This window comes from Balaenoptera acutorostrata, chromosome 12, assembly GCF_949987535.1.
Source record: "Balaenoptera acutorostrata chromosome 12, mBalAcu1.1, whole genome shotgun sequence".
Classification (NCBI taxonomy): domain Eukaryota; kingdom Metazoa; phylum Chordata; class Mammalia; order Artiodactyla; family Balaenopteridae; genus Balaenoptera; species Balaenoptera acutorostrata.
Window position 1 is genome coordinate 9,445,600 of NC_080075.1, and position 23,523 is coordinate 9,469,122.

Below are 23,523 nucleotides of genomic sequence, written 5' to 3' on the forward strand. Positions count from 1 at the left end.
TTGGGGGAGAATTAACATCTGAACAATATTATCTTCTGATCCATGAACACAGTACACCTCTCCATTTTTTTAAGTCTTCTTTTACTACTTTAAGCAATGCTTTGTCATTTTCCGGTCACAGAACTTGCACATTATTAGATTTATATTTTTTTGTGTGTGTTATTGTAAATGATACTTTTTTAAAAATTAGAATTCCAGTGTTTATTGCTAAGATAGGGAAATACAATTGATTATTATATATTGACCTTGATTCCTGCAACTTCATTAAACTCATTATCTCTTATGGGCATTTTTGAAGGTTATTTTTGGGATTTTTTATATAGGCAGCCATGTTGTCTGTGAATAAAAACAGACCTTTCTTCCTTTCTAATGTATGTGCTTTCTATTTATTTTTCTTGTCTCGTACTGGCAAGTACTTCCAATACAGTGTTGAATAGCCGTCATGAGAGAAGACATCCTTGCCTTGTTCCACATTGGGGGTAGGGGGAGGGTAGCATTCAGTCATTCATCATTAAATCTGGTATCTCTGGGTCTTTTGTAGATGCTCTTTATATGGTTGAGGAAGTTCTCTTCTATTGACCTAATTTACTGAGATTTTTAATCATGAATGGATGCTGAATTTTGTCAAATTATTTTATGCACCTACTAAAAGGATTTTTCTTCTTTAGTATGTTGATAATATCAATTACTTTGGTTTGATTTTTGAATGTTGAGCTAGAATTTCATTGTCATGATAAAAACCACTTGATCATGATGTGTTATCTTTTTTATATGTTGGCTGGATTCAGTTTGCCAATACTTTGTAAATGATTGCATGTCTACATTCATGAGGGATGTTGGCTTGTAGTTTTCTTGTCAAATCGTTGTCTGGTCTTGGTATAAAGGTAATACTAGACTCATAAAATGAAGTGGGAAGTGTTCTCTTCTGTATGCTGAAAGTTTATGTAGATAGGTGTTATTTAATGGTTGGTATAGAACTCTACCATTCTACCAGTGAAACCATCTGGGCTTGGGCTTTTCCTTGTGGGAAGGTTTTTTAACTACAAATTAAATTTTTTTTAATGGTTGTAAGACTGTTCTGGCAATTTTTCAAATGAGCTTTAGCAGATTGTTTTTCAAAGAATGTGTCTATTTCTTCTAGTTATTAAATTTATGGGCATAGAGTTGTTTGTAATATTCCTTTGTCATCCTTTGTATGTGTAAAGGTTGTATTATGATGTCCACATTTCAGTTTCTTATATTTTCATCTTCCTCCTTTTTACTCTTGGTCATTCTGTGTAGGGTTTTATCAGTTTTATGGACCGTTTTGGTTTTACTGATTTTTCACTGTTTTTCCATTTTCTATTTCATTATTTTAAGCTCTTGTCTAATATTCTTCCTTTTCCTTATTTTGGGTTTAATTTACTCTTTCTCTAGTTTCTCAAGGTGGAAACATAGATTATTGATTTGAGACATTTCTTTTCAAGATAAGCGTGTAGTACTGTAATTTTCCTTCCAAGTATTGCTTTATAGCAGCATAGCACAGGGAGATCAGCTCCATGCTTTGTGATGACCTGGAGAGGTGGGATAGGGAGGGTGGGAGGGAGGCTCAAGACGGAGGAGATATGGGGATATATGTATGCATATGGCTGATTCACTTTGTTGTACAACAGAAACTAACACAGTATTGTGAAGCCATTATACTCCAATAAAGATCTATTTTAAAAAAAAAAGAGTATTGCTTTAAATTTTGATATGTTGTGTTTTCATTTCCAATTGATTCAGAATATTTTATAATTTCCTTTGTGACTACTTATTTGACCAGTGGGGGTTATTTAGAAGTGTGTTGTTTACCAGTAGCCTATTACTGATTTTTTGGCTCAAGTGTGACCTCCATCTGGCATTTATAGCTTCTGGGGATTCTATGCACCAGAGTTCTGTAGCCCACACTGGGCATTTAGCAGTGTGTAAAAATTTTAGCCGAATTCATTTTACCGTCTTGTACATTAGCCTCATCTTCTTCCCATTCTCTGTCGTGGGTGAGCTGGTACTCACATTCCATCTCTTCTCGAAGGTGCATGTCTTTCCTTAAATTTGGGGCTAGTTGATACACAAACTGTGATGCGTTCAAGAAAAGTTACGATTTTGCAGATTATTCTTTTTGTTATTGATAATGCAGGAGAAATTCCCAGCTTTCTACATCCAAAGGTGAAGACAGACATCTCAGTGCCATATATTTTAAGCAATAATTTGGGGAGCATTTTAGAGTTCTAGCCACAGAGGCAGAATGAGAGAAGTTAATGACTTTACATATTAAAATGCATTTTAAGGCTTCATTGCAGGCAGAACTGCGTTTGCAGTCTCTCAAACTTCATGAAGCAACCCTATTGTTTTGTTGTAATAAGATTTTAATTTGCTAACCACCGTGACATTCTCAGTCTCTGCACAAGGTAACAGGAAGGAGTTCCTGCATGTATTATCACCGCTCCCTTTTTTAATGTAAGTTGCTGGCACATTTTGTTCCTTGTGTGAATGTACGACAGAGGTCAAGGGGTTGAGGCTGGGCTTATTTGTTTATTCGAATAGTACAAGTGGCTGCTCAGTAGTAGAGTAGAACATATGTATGAGAAGCTCGGCTTCAGCTCAGCTCCTCCTTGATCGTCTGATGTTGGAAGAGCCTGTAATTAGGTACTTCATTCCAGCCTAGTTATTGTTGAATGAACAGAATCCAAGGGAAACATCTGTTGTACTGGGTTTTAGAATCATGATTGACAAAGATATGTGACATCCAATATGAAGTCATCTTTTTTTTCCCATTGCAAAATAGTTTGGCTAATTTAAAACTTAAACCTTTAGGAGGAAAAGGCTAGTTTATGCAAATGATTCTAAGATGTTTTAGAGGACTTTAGCTATCTTTTTTTTTTTTTTTTTGGCTGCGTCGGGTCTTAGTTGCAGCACGCGGGATCTTTCGTTGAGGCACACAGGCTCTTTGTTGCAGCACGTGGGCTTCTCTCTAGTTGTGGCACACAGGCTCTAGAGCACACAGGCCCAGTAGTTGCGGTGCGTGGGCTTAGTTGCCCCGCAGCATGTGCGATCTTAGTTCCCCGACCAGGGATTGAACCCGCGTCCCCTGCATTGGCAGGAGGATTCTTAACCACTGGACCACCAGGGAAGTCCCGAGAACTTTAGCTATCTAACTGTGGTCACCATGATCTGATTTTTTGGTTACTAATTTAACTTTATTTATTGCTTTTCTTTTTCAGAAAATTCTTCCAGGAGGAAATACATCATTTGATGTAGTTTTTCTTGCAAGAGTAGTAGGAAATGTAGAAAATACTTTATTTATTAATACATCTAATCATGGGGTATTCACTTACCAGGTAAGAATCAGAATGAAAACTTTATTTATAAAATACAGTTATCATCTTCAACCTGTCATGTGACAACCTTTTGGGAACTCTTCAAAAATTCAGGGGATAAGGGAAAATGTAGGAGTTTAGATTCAGAGAATTTTTTTTAACTTTTAATTTTATATTATAGTTGATTAACAGTGTTGTAATAGTTTCAGGTGTACAGCAAAGTGGCTCAGTTATACATATACGTGTATCCTCTTTCAAATTCTTTTCCCATTTAGGTTGTTATATAATACTGAGCATTTTTATACTTACAACTGTGTTTGTGAATATCCCTGTTCAAATCACACTGTGAACAAATGCTCTTAAAGCTACAGCTAAAGTATTACTGTAAGATTGGTTGGCAAAAGAACAGTTAAAAATATTTTCACAGTGACTAGGTTTTTTGTTTTTTTTTTTACTTTTTGCACGCTTACAAAGTGATAATAGTTTCAGGATCAAAACTTATGTGCCTGCTTTTCTTTGGTAATTATATTGTTTAAAATTTTTGATAAACTCTTTTCTATGTGCAATCATTGTTTGGGTTATTAAAGAAAGTGAATGTTTTGTGAATCAAGGTTTTTATATATCAAGATTACTAAGAATAATTACTTATTTGACACTGTGCTACACACTTTACATGCACTTCTGCCTGCATTACAGATACTGTTATTCTCACTTTTTTAGATGAGGAAGGTGAAGTTTAGAAAGGTTAAATAATTATGCTCAAGTTATTGAGCAGGGATTCAAACTCATGTCTTTATAACTACAAAGACCATCCTCTTAACCACTGAGCTATACTGCCCATGGAACTCAATTGTTTAAATTCTTACTTGGCTAGTGTCTTAACTTTACAGTTTATATGCTTTTGTTTTTGAACATTTTTTCTCCACTACCCAGGACACTTCATGTATTTTGGAAATTAGTGTCAGAATAAACATTCCATTTTAGTCAAGAATCGATGCTTATTTATGGTGAACAAGTCCTTATTGGTCGTTTGATAGGCAGTATATACTTTTGAAGCCAGTATAGATGAGTAACTGTGACGTGCTGTACAGAGCACTTGGCATATACTTGTTGAGTAAATGAAAAGACCACCATGAGAATATGAAGACCTGTGCCCTACAGTGGTGCCCCCAACTGACCTAGGTGTTTGTGGCCCACGGGTGACCTGAGGGTCATGATCAGGTTGTTCTCAAGGTGAGCCTCAGTGCCAGGTGTCTTCACCTCTTCGCATCTAGTCTTTCACCACGTCTTTCTCCTAAATGTACCTCGAGTCTGTCTACCTCTCTCCTCTTCACCCCCACGGCTCTCTCCCAGGCCGTCCCCACCTCTCCCTGGATGACGACACAGGAACCTCCTGACTGCCCTTCCTCTCCTCCACAGCCCCTCCCACAGTGCATTGTTCCCTCTGTAGCCAGAATGATCTTCTCTGAGCATAAATCAGATCCAGTCAGCGCCTCACGTAAATCCTTATGTTTTCCCATTGCTCTCAGAGCAAAGTGAAAGCTTCTGACCAAGGCCAACAAGGCTCTAAGGATCTGACTCCCGTGTAGCTCTCCCACCTCATCCCATTTGACCATGGTTCTCATCTTATTCTTTGTCTTCAAACAAGCCACACCCTTTCCTGCCTCCTGCCCTTTGCCTGTGTACTTGCCCTTGCGGAATACACTTCACTGTTGGCTTGTTCTCATCTATCAGGTGACGTCAGTTCACGTCATCTCCCCGTCCACCCTCTCTTAAAGAATATTCCCACCCTCACTCCAACCAGTTACTCTGTATCACATTACCCATTTTTCTAAACCTTTTTATCGTTATCTAGTCTGTCCCTAATACTAGGATGTGAGTTTCATAAGAGCAGGCACATTATCTGTCTCGTTCACTGTTGAATTGTTCAGCAGTGCCTGTGGTCGTACCTAGCACATCATAGGCACTTAATAAATATTTGTCATTTGAATGACTGGCTCACCCTGTTTGGTCAACCCACATTCCTATGGAGGAATGACCTGGGACTGTGCTTGGTATTTAAGAGATTGTCTGGGCCCTACATCCATCTTCTGATGGTTGGAACAGGGAAATCTTTTAATTCCCTGTTTCCTCCTTTTGTCTATCCCATGACTTCGTGAAGGACTACTATCATTTTCATTTCTAATATAGAAATCATTCCAAATGTATATATATGTGCATTTTTATATATATATATAAAAGAATATATATATATTCTTGATGTATATCAAGAATTTGATGTATATCAAATAGGTAGCCAAACAAGTATAGAAACTACGTGTGTTCCTTTTAAAGGGAGTTAAGATTTTTTCCATAAGTTGACCTCACCAGTTTTCCCTAGAGCAATCAGTTATAACTATAAAAATGTTATAAAACTATAAAAGCAACTAAAATTGCGTCTTTTTTCCTCCTTGGAATCAGGTATTTGGTATTGGAGTTCCAAATCCATACCGATTGAGGCCATTCCTTGGGGCCAGAGTCCCTGTGAATAGCAGTTTCTCACCTATAATAAACATACACAATCCTCACAGTGAGCCTTTACAGGTGAGTTTATGGTGGTGATTTTGAATGTGTTTAACTTTAGTGGAAATTAATGCTTAATGTGAAATCTCAGTTTGTTATAGTTTTCAAGACTATTTAAAATAACGTGGTACTGAATAATAGTACTAAAGAGAGAGATTCTTTTATTGCAGCTTGTAGTCTGAATTTGGGGTTATATCAGTCCAGTTATCGAATTTTTGGAACCATTTTTAAAATGACTGTGGTTGTTTCTGGTGTTAGTTTTAAGCACCTCTACATGTAATTTAAGAAGAGTTTTCATCTATACAAGGCCACTGCTTTTCTTGCCTTCAGCTCCTTCTGGCCCAGTATAAATTTTTAAAACCACTATTCGTATTTATTTCTAATAATAATAAGTTTTTGGTGATGGCAGCCTAGAAATTAAAATCCAAGGAAAGGGTAATATAGAACCATTGATTAAAAGCCAACTTATTTTTTTATTTTAAAAAATCCAACTCCATACCTTACCCAGTGTTTTAGTAGTAATTATTTTCACATTTGAAATCCCTCCTCACTCGTGCTTTGTCTCTAAGACACTGGGCGTGACTGGCGTCGCTCCTTCAAATATTTCCTAAAATTAAAATTCCAGCCGTGTGACATTTGCTGCCACTGTAGCTTCTAGTTTTGTTGTCTGCGTTGTGTACTCCTGGAGGACTTTTGTGATAAAACAAGTAAAGGTTTTCTACCCATTCTCATACTTCACCCCAAATTTGCATTTAATTAAATATATTCTTTATTTTTAAGAGATAGGGTTACCTGCCTTTAAAGAAAAGTCTCCTGCCATATAACCCTTCTATTCCTTGGTATTTACCCAAGAGAAAGGAAAGCACATGAAACCCCAAAGACTTATACAACATGGTGTTCATAACAGCGTTGTGCCCAAACATCTGTAGTGACCAAAAACTGGAAACACCCCAAATGTCCATCAACAAGTAAATGGATCAAAAATTGTGGCATATCCATAAAATCAAAAAGAAATGAACTATTAGTACATAAAACAACATGGTAGATCTCAAGATAATTACACTGAATAAAAGCAGCCAGACACAAGAGTACATACTGTATGATTCCATTTATATAAAACTCTAGACACTACAGACTAATTTAGAGTGGCCAAGAGCAGCTCAGTGGCTGCCTGGGGATGGGAGAGGGCAGAGGGCGACAGGTGGATTGCAAAGGTCATGAGGAAACTCTGGGAGGGAAAGGATTTATTTAATATCGTAATTGTAGTGGTAGCTTCATGCCTGTATACATGTCAGAATTCATCAAGTTGTACACTTTAAAAATGTGTAGTTTAGAGCTTCCCTAGTGGCGCAGTGATTAAGAACCTGCCTGCCAATGCAGGGGACACGGGTTCGAGCCCTGGTCCGGGAAGATCCCACATGCTGCGGAGGAACTAAGGCCGGGCGCCACAACTACTGAGCCTGTGCTCTAGAGCCCGTGAGCCACAACTGCGGAGCCCACGTGCTGCAACTACTGAAGCCCGCGCACCTAGAGCCCGTACTCTGCAACAAGAGAAGCCACCGCAATGAGAAGCCCACGCACCACAGCGAAGAGTAGCCCCCGCTCGCTGCAACTAGAGAAAGCCTGTGCGCAGCAACAAAGACCCAATGCAGCCAAAGATAGATAGATAGATAAATAAATAAATAATTTTTTTTAAAATGTATAGTTTATTGTACATGAATGGGTTGGGACTTCTCTGGTGGTCCAGTGGTTAAGACTCCGCACTCCCAATGCAGGGGGCCCGGGTTCAATTCCTCATCAGGGAACTAGATCCCACATGCCGCAACAAAGATCCCGCACGCAGCGATGAAGACCCCGCCTGCCGCAACTAAGACCCGGCATGGCCAAATAAATAAATAATACTTAAAAGAAAAAATCATGGGTGTAGGTACAAGCCACAGAGATATATTAATAGTAGCTGTGATTTTGCTACAGAAGACTTCAGATATTTTCATACTGCACTGATATTGTTGCATATGCTGAAGAATGATATGCTCTTCACTATGTCACAATTACAGTAGTTATTAGATCTGCTGCTAGATCTTGTTATAAATATGTGAATAAAGAAGCATTTGTGTTACTATAAGAACTGCAAATTTTGTATTTCTAAAATATGATACTTTCCATAAACTGTTTCCTTAGGAAAAAATAGAAATAAATGTCCTACAGTTGGATTTCCTAAAATCCAGTCTCTGAAACAGCTACACTATTTCCGAGTTCAGTATTTCAAAGTTACCTTGTTTTAATTAAATATACCACCATTGCTTACCCATATGAGCACTGCCTCTGGTGATGTGACACCACACTTATCCCACATTTATATCTGTAAACGTCTTTAAATTTTTTCTGATGAACAATTAGGGTGTCAAACGTTTCTGTATAACAGCAAATCACTTCCATCGAAAACATGATTTTGACTTAACCATCATGTGCTCCTTTGTCACAGGTTGTAGAAATGTACTCTAGCGGAGGAGATCTTCACCTCGAGCTTCCGACAGGTCAGCAGGGAGGCACCAGGAAACTGTGGGTGAGTGCTGATGTGTTCTTCTCTCTTGTGAGCTCACATGAGACCAGTTACTCTCTTAAATACACCAGAAAATACTTAACTCATCACCCGAAGAAATACGGGTGACTTTTCCGTAATTATTGTCTTAATATTAAAGTTATATCAAACTAACACAACATTGTAAAGCAACTGTACTCCAGTAAAAATTAATTTTAAAAAATAAATAAATTTATATCAAATATACTTGAAAATTGGAGAGACAGAAATAGAATAGTAATTTTTTGGAAAGAGCAGTGAACAAAAATTGGTGTAAGCTTTAAGCCACTGTGTGGCAAGAAAGAGGTTTTAACTATTCTTTCTCAGAATAATATTGGTAAAGTTGTCTCTGAATCTAATCATTTATAATATGCTTTACACTAATATTGAAGAAAAAAAAAAAAAGAAGAAGCCATGGGAAGGACCTGCTACATTTTTTAAGGTAAAGCACTGAACATGCAGACTTACTATTGATGGAGGAGATGCCATTTGCAGAGAGAACATAGTCAGGCCCTCGTGATAACTTAGAAACTTTAAATTTTTAGGCGGTCTATAGCCACATTTAATGCTATTTAACATTTGACAGTATTCTGTGTCCATGGTTAGAGAACCACTTTTTCTTGGAGAATACTAGCAAATATTAACAGATTAATGAATACATAGTAACTACCTTATTTACAAAGGTTCCTGCCATAGGAGGGTTGTTTTTATTTTTTTTAATGTTGCCTACCCAGCTTTAATCAAAGAAGGGAAAGTCATAGAAAATGCAGTTCTTGTACCGAGGTCACTAAAATCGCTGCTCATTCGTAATTGAAGACACATGGACCTGACCACTATGAATAGGTTCTGAACATCAAAGTTTCTTTGTTAATTGCTCTGTTAAACACACACAGCCTCTAGATTCTGTCATCTGACCAGTCTCAGCCAAGGAAGGGATGTGGAGGGGACATTTTTAAGATATTGACTTGAACATTTAGAAACCAATTTGTCAGTGACTAGGTTAACTTCTAAGATGTAGAACACTCTAGCAGGTAGAAATACATAGTGGATGGTCTTTTTATATCCTTTCACAAAAATGATATACCTTGAAATTATGATATTGTTTGAAAAGCTTTTGGGAGAAATAGTGTATAAAACAGTGCTTCATAGAATTAACTATAAGCAATTAAATTTGTTTTATAATTCTAGATAGAAGAACTGAGAATTTACTATGAAATATAACTGGATTCTAATAAATAAACGTAAAAAAATTCAGATTTCTAATTAGTTAAGAACTGTAATGAATGGTAGCAGACATGGCAGATTGTTTCAATACTCCTAGCAGCTACGAGAAAAGATATAGTGACTTATTCCTACAAATCTAGAGTGAGAAAAAGTCAGTTGGCCTTGACCTCACCCCCAGCCCATGTCAGTGTACATGAGAAAACCCCAGCTCCTAAAGATGGGGAAGTGGATGGTCTATCTCTAGTGGCCCCAGGAGGGTTCCAGTCACCTCTTTCCTACTTTGAGACTAAAAAGTTAAGAGAGTAGAGGCAAGTGAAGACCAGTAAATTCTAAACCACGAGGATTTCCTAAAATAGGGCAAAAGGTGTGTGCAGAAAAACTCTGGTGGTCCCAAGGGAGCCAGATTATTCAAAAACCAGGAAAAGAATTATACCTCAAAAAAAATTTTTTTTTCCAATGAGTCTTCCTTCTAGTGTATACGTAAGTGTTCTCTTTTTACGAGCCTAAAAAGTTATGTTATCTTACATGCTCAGAGCCTTACTGAACGCGGTTGGTGAACTGTGGATTTGCTTGGGAAGCTTTGTTTTGTTAGGTTTTAAATGAAAGGAGAGCAGAGTCTACGCTCTCTTTGTTATCATTTAAAGAGAATCCTAAATGGGCAGAAGACCTAAATAGACATTTCTCCAAAGAAGATATACAGATTGCCAACAAACACATGAAAGGATGCTCAACATCACTTATCATTAGAGCAATGCAAATCAAAACTACAATGAGGTATCACCTCACACCAGTCAGAATGGCCATCATCAAAAAATCTACAAACAATAAATGCTGGAGAGGGTGTGGAGAAAAGGGAACCCTCTTGCACTGTTGGTGGGAATGTAAATTGATACAGCCACTATGGAGAACAGTATGGAGGTTCCTTAAAAAACTAAAACTAGAACTACCATACGGACCCAGCAATCCCACTCCTGGGCATATACCCTGAGAAAACCATAATTCAAAAAGAGTCATGTACCACAATGTTCACTGCAGCTCTATTTACAATAGCCAGGACATGGAAGCAGCCTAAGTGTACATCAACACATGAATGGATAAAGAGGATGTGGCACATATATACAATGGAATATTACTCAGCCATAAAAAGAAACGAAATTGAGTTATTTGTAGTGAGGTGGGTGGACCTAGAGTCTGTCAGACAGAGTGAAGTAAGTCAGAAAGAGAAAAACAAATACCGTATGCTAACACATATATATGGAATCTAAAAAAAAAAAAAGGTTCTGAAGAACCTAGGAGCAGGACAGGAATAAAGACGCAGACGTAGAGAATGGACTTGAGGATACGGGGAGGGGAAAGGGTAAGCTGGGACGAAGTGAGAGAGTGGCATGGACATATATACACTACCAAATGTAAAATAGATAGCTAGTGGGAAGCAGCTGCATAGCACAGGGAGATCAGCTCGATGCTTTGTGACCACCTAGAGGGGTGGATAGGGAGGGTGGGAGGGAGACGCAAGAGGGAGGAGATATGGGGATATATGTACATGTATAGCTGATTCACTTTGTTATAAAGCAGAAACTAACACCCCATTGTAAAACAATTGTACTCCAATAAAGATGTTAAAATAAATAAATAAATAAAACATTTAGGTAAAAAAAAAGTATATTCTGAAACTATTGTCATATGAAGAGACAGTTAATGAGTATGCTGCTAAAAAGTGTAGGGAAAAAAGTATTACAGAGATGTATCAGGAAGTCCATCAATTAAAAGAATTTGGTTTAAAAAAATAAAAAATAAATTTAAAAGAAAAGGGAGAATCCTTTTTGCAGTGACCTAGAGAGGTAGGATAGGGAGGGTGGGAGGGAGGCTCAAGAGGGAGGGGATATGGGGATATATGTATGCATATGGCTGATTCACTTTGTTGTACAACAGAAACTAACACAGTATTGTGAAGCAGTTATACTCCAGTAAAGATCTGTTAAAAAAAAAAAAAGAGAATCCTGTAAACTTCTGGAAAAGCAATTTCCCTTTGATGGTGATGTTTCTGTTGTTTAGAGAATTTCAGGACTGAATTACATCAAAGAATAATTGATTTTTATAGATTAACTCTACCTCTTAATGATGATTTTGCCGCTGACAATTTGTTTTCATATGACTTTATTTCTTTCATTTTGCTCAGTTTTACATACCATACTTCATTAGTTTTAAGATATGTGTGTTTTCATCATTTAACATCCTCCAAAATTGGACTGTGTGTTATAATCAGTGGAATGAATATATTTGTTTAATTGGCAATATGTTTTTTTCTTAGTAAGTATATAAAATAATAATGCATCTTTCAGGTGATGTCATCTTATTCAGTAAACTATGGTGGTTTTGCTACATTATGGTCTGTTAACTTGTCAGGAAATTCCTCCTTATGAAACCAAGGGAGTGATGAGAGCCAGTTTTTCGTCTAGAGAAGCAGATAATCACACAGCTTTCATAAGAATAAAGACTAATGCTTCAGACAGCACGGAGTTTATCATTCTTCCAGTTGAGGTGGAAGTTACCACAGGTGAGTGGATGACTAAAGGAGCTGCAAGTTTGTTTTAGTTTCAGTACATCCTACTCTGGCGAAGTGAAATATAATTGTTTTCTTTTCTTTTTTCCAAGCTCCTGGAATTTATTCCTCAACTGAAATGTTAGATTTTGGTACACTGCGAACACAAGGTAAAAAAAGAGACAGTGTCTTTATAGGTCTTTTAAAAAATCTCTGTATTCATTGCTGATGGCTCTACTTTAACTCCTTTGTAATTAATTCAGCTTTGAAAGTTATTTCTCAGTGGGTTACATGATCTTGTAGAAATCTACTTTTGGGAACTCAGAGCCCTTAGTGATTTATACCCCATTCCTCTGAGGGATACCACTGCTTACAAGATGGGAAAGCAATGTCATGGATAACTTAAGTCTTCTAAATGGAAGATTGAGGCATCAAGTAGTTTCTTAGTTTCTTAATCCAGTTTCTCACCTATTTAGTTATGCTGAATCTTTTCTTTTAATAGTAAAATAAAGGAAGTAAAAAGATTTACTTCTGGATTTTTGTTTAGATATGGATTATTCAATTGCATTATAATAACATAATGTTAGAAATTGGTCCCTAATGGTCAGAGAAAGAATTCAAATTCTAAAATTGAAAATAACCAAAAAAGGATTTATTAAGAGAAAAGTAAGAGTACCTGTAATATGGGATTCCTGTGGGCCATATGGAATTTAAACTTTAGTTGTTTAGGATTGAAGACCCATTTTTGAAAATTAGATTTGGTTTTAATATAATAATTTTATATTGTACTTTACTGAATTGCTTCATTATGCTTTGCAGGAAAACTAAAAGATTAGTGATAATGTCAATTTCACTGAAAAATTTTGTTTTGTTTTGTTGTTTGGTCTGATTGTTTAGGAGGGGTCACTTCCTATAGTACTCACTGTCCTTAAGAGTAAGGCAATTCCTGTCTAGGAATGTGATTGTCACATTCTTTTTATAAGTGTGATTGTTATTCTAGTTCACATTCTAAAATATATTCCGTCTGATATCTGAGAAAAAGATTCTAACTTGCTATAAAGCATACCATTTTAAGAAATATTTTCTTTTCCTCAATTTTAACAGATCTACCAAAAGTTTTAAATCTTCATTTATTAAATTCAGGAACAAAAGATGTACCAATAACAGTAAGTTTTTACTTTTTTTTTTCCTAATTTATATATTCTTTGTTTTTAAACTTATGACAAAGTTTAAAATGATTAAACTCTTGCTCTAAAGGAATTCTGTCTTGTGGTGACCTGGTGACACTTTGGTTCAAAGTGTCATACAAGAAACCTGTTCTGCCTCTCTAATCACCAGATTTTCAGGATGAGAAGGGCATGTGGACAATCTTCTCCAAGCTAAGTGTGAACCAGAGTTCATGAGGTTCCTGTTTAGGCCTGTAGAGTCTGATAAATCCTAGGATCTACGTGCCATGTGCAAAGAAAAACGGGTTGTTAGACTTAAGGTACGATTAAGTAAAAAGAGAGAAGAAAAGATTCAGATGAGTTGGAAAGAGAAATAAGGAAGCAAAGAAATATGGTAGGTAGTGGTTGAGTGCTGTTAACATTTGTCTCTGGTACCCCTTCTAACCCGCAGCGGCCGTAGTTACCCTTGACAGCACACTGTAAACTAGGGTCCTCTCTCCCCCTCACACATACTCGCAGAACAGGTGACTTTGATGCCTCGTAGTGGAATTGGAGTGTCATGAGATGGTGAGCAAGGTCACTGTGCATTAAAATGTGGTTACCTGGGATGACCATCTCTCCCATCACTTGGGGTTTGTATACTGTCTTCTCTTTGGTCTCTATTCCACCAGTTGGTGGTAAACTCTGGGTTTGGACAGGGATGGGCAACGGTCTGTTAAGTCTCAAAGCCCATCTGATCTATTTCATTTTATCAGAGTTCTCTGAATTTAGGTTTTCTGACATCAGCACAGGTTATAATAAAAATATACTGCTTTCCTCTTCCCTTATTCTCTTTGTAACTTGGGAACCTCACCAGGAGGTGAGGTTGTGAGCTAAAGCAAAATCTGGGTAGACCTTGCTCACTAGTAGAGTCATAGTCTAAGCAGTGTCCTGCCGTATGACCTAGTATTTCTTCCTGCTAGGTGGGAGAATTGGGGGTGGGCTAGGGGAATGGAGTCTGGTAAAGCAGCGGTCCCCAAACTTTTTGGCACCAGGGACCGGTTTCGTGGAAGACAGTTTTTCCACGGACCAGGGTGGGTGTGGGGGGATGGTGCGGGATGGTTCAGGCAGTAATGCGGGCGATGGGGAGCGGCAGATGAAGCTTCGCTTGCCCACCGCTCATCTCCTGCTGTGCGACCCAGTTCCTAACAGGCCGCAGACTACTGCCGGTCTGCGACCTGGGGGATGGGGACCCCTATGGTAAAGAACTTCCCCCAATCTGCAGTGGAGCTGAAACTACCCCAACCTGAGGTTCCTAGCACTCCAGTGTTAGGCCAACTGAGAGGGACCTGCTCTGAAGGTGCCTGAGTCTGCTGGGGTTCATGCCCCTGCTCCTCAGTGAAGTCTTCAAGGGCCTGGCACCCTTCCACAGATGACAAGGAACAGCTCCTTTGACCTAGCCACCCTGATACTATATTTTTCTTAAAAAAAAAAAAAAAAAAAAACACTTAATGCTGACTGTTACTGCTATATTGAGGGGTTAGTGATTGTTTTTGGCTCTTTAATCTGTATTGAAATTTTCACAAGTCCATAGAAAAATGAGCAAAATAAGAGCAATATAAATATTTATAAAAATATGAGTGTGTTAACATAATTAACATAAAGTTGTAAACACCCTTTCTGGATAAGGACTATTCTGAGATAATGTCGTTGTTTCTTTGACATTAAAATGTTTGTTGTTTTATTATTAAAGGTAGTAGATAGTTGGGGGAGGGTTGTTTTTGTTTTTGTTTTTTTAATAGAATAAGTGGGGAAGTGTTCTTTCCTCTTCTGTTTTTGGGGAGAGTTTTTGAAGGATTGGTGTTAATTCTTCTTTAAATGTTTGGTAGAATTCACCAATAAAGTCATCTGGGCCTGGATTATTCTTTGTGGGAAGTTTTAAAATTATTAATTCAATCTCTTTACTTGCTACAGGCCTGTTCAGATTTTCTTTTTCTTCTTGAACCAGTTTCAGTAACTTATGTCTTCCTAGGAATTTTTTCATTTCATCTAAATTATCTAATTTGTTGGCATACCATTGTTCACAGTGTTCCCTTATAATACTTTTTTTTTTTTTTCCTGTGAGGTAGGTAGTAATGGCCCATCTTTAATTGTTGATTTTAGCAATTAGAGTCGTCTCTATATTAAAAACAAATTTTTGGTCAGTCTAGCTAAAGGCTTGTCAATTCGGTTGACCCTTTCAAAGGACCAACTTTTGGTTTTGTTAATTTCCTCTTTTTTTTTTTTTTTGATTTGATACTAAAATACCCTTTGTTTTATGAATAAAGGTAGTAGATAGTAGGAATTTCTCCTTCCCTGCCACCAACATCCTCACATTTGCAAAATAAAAAGTTAGAAAACCTCTGTTAGACTTCCTCACACACACACACACACACACACACACACACACACACACACATTTTAGATTTTACCAGTGAAACGCAAAGGCCTAAGAATCACTGCTCTGTTACAACATTTTAAAACCTCACTTTGTACTCAGAATTGTGATTCATTTTGTTCAAATTTTCTAGTTTAGTATATCAGACTTTCCTCTGTAATGGAGCGTGATTCCTTCTGCTAGATTTGTCCAGGTTGCTTTGGCTACAACCTACTTATGTTCTTTGAACTTCTTGGTCCTGGATTTCTTCTTGAGCCCAGTTGGCAGCATGAAGCACAGTTACCGCATACGTGATGATGTGCATACAACTCCCTTCCTAGCCCTTTCCTGCCCACATGCTCAGGGCACTAACCTCCATGAAGGAGAACTCCTGAAGCATACCGTCTGGCCGCACGTCCTGGGATTCAGTAGCACATTTGCCTGTAGGGCAGACCCTGCCTATTGGTGGATCACTTGCCATTGCCTCAGTTTGAGATGTCGGATAATTTTTACTTTTCATGTGTTCTGCATGCTGTTTGTCTCTTACTGGTTTCTTCAGTCTGTGGGATGCCTTGTACAGAGGAGGAACTCTCATGCTTGTTGGGCAGACTTCAGGCCTTGAAGTCACTTCTCCACATGTGAGGGCTTAGAGACTTGATGGGAAAGTGCCTTTACTTAGCTCAAGCATTCTGGTCTAACTTTTTACATACAATAAATGGACTCAAACAAATGTCTTTTTCAATAAACATTTTCTAGAAAAATGAAATTAGCAATTCTAAGAATGTGAATGAAAAAATGTAATTCATTTATGATAGGTAATTAAATATAAATAGGCCCATGTTCCTCCTCTTCTCTTTTATTAAGGAGTTTTAGGATACATTGTAAGTGAACATTTTTGTTCTTACCATGGGTTAGACATATCTAGGTTCTTTACACGGATTACCTTGTTTGATATAGCTCTCTTGTACACAGGTCCTTGTTTTCCAAATAGGGAAAATGAGTCAGACCTTTTTATTTATTTATTTGTTTGTTTGTTTATTTATTTTTATTAATTTATTTATTTTTGGCTGTGTTGGGTCTTCGTTTCTGTGCAAGGGCTTTCTCTAGTTGCGGCAAGCGGGGACCACTCTTCATCGCTGTGCGCGGGCCTGTCACTATCGCGTCCTCTCTTGTTAGGAGCACAGGCTCCAGACACGCAGGCTCAGTAGTTGTGGCTCACGGGCCTAGTTGCTCCGCGGCATGTGGGATCCTCCCAGACCAGGGCCCGAACCCATGTCCCCTGCATTGGCAGGCAGATTCTCAACCACTGCGCCACCAGGGAAGCCCAGACCTTTTTATTTTTAAGTGACTTAATTCGACTGTAAAATGTGCAAGTTACATGAAAGTATATTAGGAAGATAATGATACTTATTAATCAAGTCTTTATGAATATATCATTTTATATTCAATATTCCTATTAACCTATTGATTTACGTATATGTGTTTAGATCTACATTTGTATCTACCTATGTTTGTATTTTTTTCTAACATCCGAAGCCTATACTCTGCCATTGTTTTGGTAGTTTTATCTCATTTCCTCACTCATTCCTTCATTCACTCATTCAGTAAATATTTAATAAGTATCAACTATATGCTGGCTTCTGTGCTAAGTACTGAGAATACAGAAGGGAATCAGACAACCAAGGTCTTTGTCCTTACTGAGCTCATTTTTTAGCTGGGAGACAGACAAACAGGTATGTAGCATAATTGTAAATTGAGAAATAAACAGAATGGCATGTAAGTCGGGGAGGGAGTTGGTTTAGATAGAGTTGTCTCTGAAGAGCTGACGTTTGTAGTAATAACTCAAGAGTGAGAGGTAGGCACCCATAAGAAAAGCTGGTGGCCAAGTGTTCCCATCAAAGGGATCAGCAAGTGCAAAGGAATGGCTTTGATGTCAAGGGAAACAGGGTTGGGGGGTGGTTTGAATGGAAAAGATGAAGGCTGGAGAGTCAAGCAGGCCTCCCTGGGGCCCTGGGAGGGGTTTAGATTTTATTATAAGTGCAATGGGAAATTACAGAATTTTAAGCAAGAGAGTGATGTCATTTGATTTATGCGTTGTAAAAAGTCAGCGTAGCTGCTTGTGGAGAATGAGCTGAAGAAGGTTAAAAATCTGTTGCATGGTCCACTTGAGAAATGATGGTAGCTTGGACTCCTCGCCTTATCAGCCAGGGGATGAGCCCATCTACCATGGAAACTGAGTTTTAAGAGAGCTTTCCAAGGTTTTTCCTGTATTTTTCTGCATAATATGCCAGACCTAGAGACTGGTGCATTTTTTTAAGGGTCCCTCCCTCCCTCCATTTCACAAATATATAGAATTTTAGGATGAGCTCAACAATGCTAAAAGCCAGAGGGTTTTTTAAAATTCCCCTTCAGGGAATTCAGAGTCTCTTCATCTTTCAAGATATAAGACCACTAAAGCAAGCAGCTCCAATTATAAGTTCCTCGCCTGTCAATGGACAAGATGCCCAGGTCCAAGCCTTCCTGACATTGTCTATAATGCAACTTTGAGAATATGGTTTTCCTCAATATTTACAAAACATTAATGCTATATAAATGATGGAATAAGTTTGCTTGAGATGTCTTAAGGCACCTTTGTATGAAGTTTCCTTGCTAATTAATGAATAAGAATCACAGCTGTACTTAATTTTACCAATGTCAACTTGACATGAACCTTAGCTCATTTGTGCACCTACTGTTAAAAATACAATCGCTATATACTGAAAGGTTATTTTTCTTGCTTGCTCAAAGTAGTTGAGTAGTTTCAGAATGTCCTGAGCCTTGAGTTTCACTTGAGAGTTACTGGGCATTAGCTGGGTGTGAATGTCGTGAGAAAGGCTGGAACTATTGGGTTGGCCAAAAAGTTTGTTCGGGCTTTTCCGCTGTTACGGAACAAACTTTTGGGCCAACCCAGTATACTTCGAGCCTATGCAAACTGCCTTTCCTGGGAATCTTGCCCTGTTTTTTCCACTTCTTGATTATCTTTAAGTAAGCAACAGTTAGTGACTGGTACTAAAATATATTGTTAGTATAAATATGCTTATTACAAGTTAATGATTATTTATTATTTTTCATTTAAAACCGTCAGAATGAGCCAACTATTTAAGTGTTTTGCTTGTTTTGTCTTGCTTTGTTTTTGTTTCCTTGGAAAACAGGTTTTAACTGATTGGGGGATTTTTTTTTCTTTTAATGGTAACCAGTGAACAATTTAATTTAGACCATTTGTATAAAACATGAGTCAGTTGACTATTATTTTACTGTTAGTGTGACATGTTTTAAGGTAATAATACTGAATGTAAAGTTTTCCTCTGGTAAGAAAAATCTTAAAGTGTGTTTCATGTGAGAAAAACATTTTTTTCATCAAATATTTATTCTTAGTTCTTACTACTTACTGTGACTATATGGTAATAGATACCATTGCTTAGCTGTTTCTGGCATGGGGTTGTGCTTGTTACTGATGAACCACCACTTACATTCTTTAAGTGTGTTTGAAAATGGTCAAGGTTCCATTGCTGCTGTATCATAATCAGTAGAGCAAGTGAAAGAATTAGGAACCGTATGTGTCCTCTGTAAACTGTAAGGCTTTATAAGGTCATCTCTCTAACAAATCCTGACCTCAGGATAAATGTGGCTAATTCAAAAAAAAAAAACAGCATAATTAGGGACTTCCCTGGTGGTCCAGTGGTTAAGATGCTGCACTTCCACTGCAAGGGGCCCGGGTTCAATCTGGGTTCCTGGTTAAGGAACTAAGATCCCACGTGCTGTGTGGTGCAGCACCCCCCACCAAAAAAACAGCAAAATTAATAGAATCACAAAATTTTTCAGATAGGTGGAAACTTAGAAAAAAATCTAATCCAACCCCTAGGATTTTACGGGTGGGAGAAATAAGGCCCAGAGTAAATGGGCAGCAGAAATAAGGCCCAGAGTAAATGGGCAGCTTACTCAGACTCACACTGCTGGTTAAATAGTTAGTATCCTTCTGTTGTAAACTCATCACTCTGGGTCTCACATGTACTTCTCTACTGCTTTCCTTTCCTTCGGAAGAAGTTTTTAGTGTAGTGTGATGAAACCAAATGAACCTTTTGTCCAGTTTGTAGTTTATCTTACAGTCAAACTGCTTTGTTTTACTGTTAAAAATACGCGCGCGCACACACACACGTATATATACATACATACATACCCTTCAAGGAATGAAGAGATTCATACTTTAAATGATTGCTAATAACAGCAAACTTATTGATAGTAAATATATTGATATGAGCCAGTCAACTCCGAGCTCCATTAGAGATTCAAAAGCAAATGAGGAGTTCTCAAAGAAGAAGAAGAAAGAAAAAGAGTTAAAATGCTGGAAGAGCCTGAGGCCAAGAGCTAAGGCAATTAAGATCTCCAGCACAGGAAACTGCAGGGCCATCCTCCCAGGCCCAGTAAAGACACCCTAACATCTGAGGACTAACAGCAGTGGGAAGGGAGGTGCCCTGCTGACTGGGACTAAATAGCCGTGTCTGTCATCACTCTGTATGTAACCAACTTTGTTTCCTATGATTGAAACACAGTGCAAGAGACTGCTTTTCCTCACACTCTTCTGAGGTGCTTCTTGTGCCTTCAAAGGACTGTCCTTCATTCTCTATAGGCAGATTCCACCTTTATAAATGAGCAGAAAAGGTGGGTGGGGAGCTGGGCGAAGAACCTAGTGGCTCACGGGGATCTGACTGTGCCCATGTTAGCGGGATTGCCTGATGAGTGTTCCTTTCTACTGGAAACATCTGGCTTTGACAAGTTTATAAAGCCCCTGAAAATTCAACAGAAATCCCAGAAGTGTTCTGAAATCAAAGGAATATTCAAATTGCATTCTAAAAGAAGATTTTTGATCAAGATTTGTGTTCAGTACCCCAATTTTCATTAGTATATGTTTGGGCAGTAGGATGCCAGGTGAAGGGCCCTGGACCAAGTCAGGACAGCTGGTTTCCAGTTCTGTCTCTGGATGCCAAGCTATTGAAACATCACTCAATATTGCAAGGTGTCCTTCATCTGTAAAACAGGGAAGGAAGTTGGTATCTTTAAGGGCCCTTCCCATGAAAAATGCTTTGTGTCAGTGCAGATTATCATATTAAAAAAGTAACTGCACTTAAATAGTATTTATTTTTTAAGCTTGCTCAAGAAGTGCAAGCTTTTACTGTTTTGTTGTTGTTGTTTTAGGTTTAGTTGTTGGAATAGAAAGCTCTCAGTTTGTTAAGTTGAAAGCGTTCTGACCTCTTCCAGGTTGCGCATCCCTGCCAGCTGCCTCACCGTTCACCCCACAGCTGGGAGTGCAGCCCCTATCACAAGTCCTCATGTCCCCTTCTCTTATATATAAATTAGGCATTCATTTAGAAAATAAATACCTTTTCTTCTATTTTGTGTATTCATACCCATTGTACTTTTTACAGTCACTTTATCATACATTTTTCTTCTGGTCATCATTTTATTTCATAAAAATAGTCTAATGAAGTTAATTTGAGGTCTTATCAGCTTAGCCTACTCTATTTAAAGGGACCGCATAAAGTTAAACTTTTCAAGTTTTGATTCTGCTTTACTTTTCACTATAAATTGAACCACTAGACGAAAATAATGCTATGTAAATTTTTCTTTTTGCAGAGCGTTCGACCTACACCACAAAATGACGCTATAACGGTACACTTTAAACCAATTACATTAAAAGCTTCAGAAAGTAAATATACCAAGGTTGCAAGTATCAGCTTTGATGGTAAGTATTCAACTTTTTCTCTCTGATAGAGTGCTCTTATTTTGATAAATTAGAAGGCATCTATGTTGACATCTTAATATAGAAACCCAGACCATTTTATAGTCAGATTTTATAGTACTGGTTAGGTTGGTTTTTCTTGTAAATCATCACCAACTCTTATTTGATTGTTTCACGAAAGAAAATATTGTAACTTCATAAACCTAAATTAATATTAGCAAATACATTAGGATTGGAATTAAATTTTTGTTATCTGGGCTCTTTCACATGTATACCTATTATGCTTTGCCTTAATTATGAAGTCATTAATTTTTGTAATTAAGTGAATATATATTTGAATTTCAGAAGCATGTTTGAATTTAAGAGCAGAAATAAAGTATTTTCTGTAATATTTCCATATATTGGCTTTTATTAACAAGGCAGACTGTTCTACCTAAACTAAAATAACTGCCTTCATGATAGAATTGTCAAATTAGATAACAATTATTTCAAACATGTATACTGTGTATTTTGACATTTGAAATATTAACCCAGACTTTAACATATTTTAATAGCATATTTTTATTCAGTTTTGCCCACTTTACTAGAACATTTACTGAATTTGCTGTCATAAAATTTTTTGAGTAGTGATGTAATGGCTGTCTAGCTCTATATGTAATTTAAATTTAATGAAAGCTGGAACTCCAAGTGGGACTTTTCTCATAAGGGTTAGGGTTACACGGGCAAGTGAGGAGCCCTGAAGCTTAAGCTTTGGCCTCATGATAAAGCCATCTTTGCTCATGGTCCACATTTTACAGCTAAGCTCCTCATCAGAAGAGAATATTTGGTCACTGAGTGACCTGCTGAGTGTGGCGCAGTGTTTGTGAGAACATCTGTGCTCACTCCATGCACGTGGAGAGTCTGGGGAGAGTCTGGAGCAACTGCACAGTTGGCTGCCAGCACAGTGTTCATCCTATGAGCTCAGAGAAAACTCCCGAAGAAGCTAAGATTAAATACATGGCATACTTCCACAGTCCAGCTGTCAGGAAATAATCGGTATTGTAGAAGGCTTGATAGCACAGATGTTTCCAAATGTGTGATAAATTGTCTTCTGTGTTGCTAAGATACCAGCCATGACCACCAATATCAGTGTCAGTATCAGCAGGTACATTGTCTTCCCTTATGGAGAAAGAGAGCGACCGGTAATAATTTCTGACCCCAAGAACAACATGTAGGACCTACCCTTCTGATAAATCCAAGGAGTGGGGGGGTATACACTGGGGCAGCTGTGCTGTGTACTTCCCCCATTCTTCTTTTCCAGCTCCTGTATTGACAATACAGTGACTGTTTCCACTGAGATAAATGAAAGTCAGGAATGGTGGTTCTGAGATTACAGACTCCAAAATAAGTGTTTCTTAAAGAAATGATGTAAAATTTAACACAAAGACAAGGGAAAGCATCTTTTAAAGCAGGTGCTACATTTCTTAAAAGTGGTTTTTATTATCATGGGAAAATCCCTCCACCTTTCACCTCCCACCTCTCCCATCACTATCCCGGATTCCAATACAAATGGTATTACCCTTGAGATTGCTGTGAAAATCAATCAAGAAATGCTTGTTTTACTTAACTTTTAAGATTTTCAGGGGAATTCCCGGGCAGTCCACTGGCCTGGGTTCAATCCCTGTTAGGGGAACTAAGATCCTGCAAGCCGAGAGGCATGGCCAAAAAAAATAATTAATTAATTAATTAATTAAAAAATGAAAATTAAAAATTTCAGAATGTGCCATGAATATTAACTGCACAGTGTTCACTTACCAAGCAAGCATGTCTCATCAAGTCGTGATTCTTTATGATTTTTAACTGAATTTTCTTGAGGTTTTGACCACTTCATTGCTAAAATATAACTTGATAAGATACTATGAAATGCCTAAATTATGGCCCTTGTTATCAGCCTTATGTC

General features: G+C 37.8%; 1 protein-coding gene across 7 annotated transcripts in view; it reads left to right on the forward strand.

The window, feature by feature from the left end:
- Positions 1 to 23,523, forward strand: part of TMEM131 (transmembrane protein 131) — a 190,893-nt gene that overhangs the window by 109,735 nt on the left and 57,635 nt on the right. For all 7 annotated transcript variants that reach the window (XM_057557969.1, XM_057557971.1, XM_057557972.1 and 4 more), the window contains exons 6-12: positions 3,243 to 3,359; positions 5,799 to 5,921; positions 8,386 to 8,466; positions 12,112 to 12,262; positions 12,361 to 12,417; positions 13,352 to 13,413; positions 21,479 to 21,587. In XM_057557969.1, coding sequence (XP_057413952.1) covers positions 3,243 to 3,359; positions 5,799 to 5,921; positions 8,386 to 8,466; positions 12,112 to 12,262; positions 12,361 to 12,417; positions 13,352 to 13,413; positions 21,479 to 21,587 — 700 coding nt within the window. The remainder of the gene's footprint in view (positions 1 to 3,242; positions 3,360 to 5,798; positions 5,922 to 8,385; positions 8,467 to 12,111; positions 12,263 to 12,360; positions 12,418 to 13,351; positions 13,414 to 21,478; positions 21,588 to 23,523) is intronic.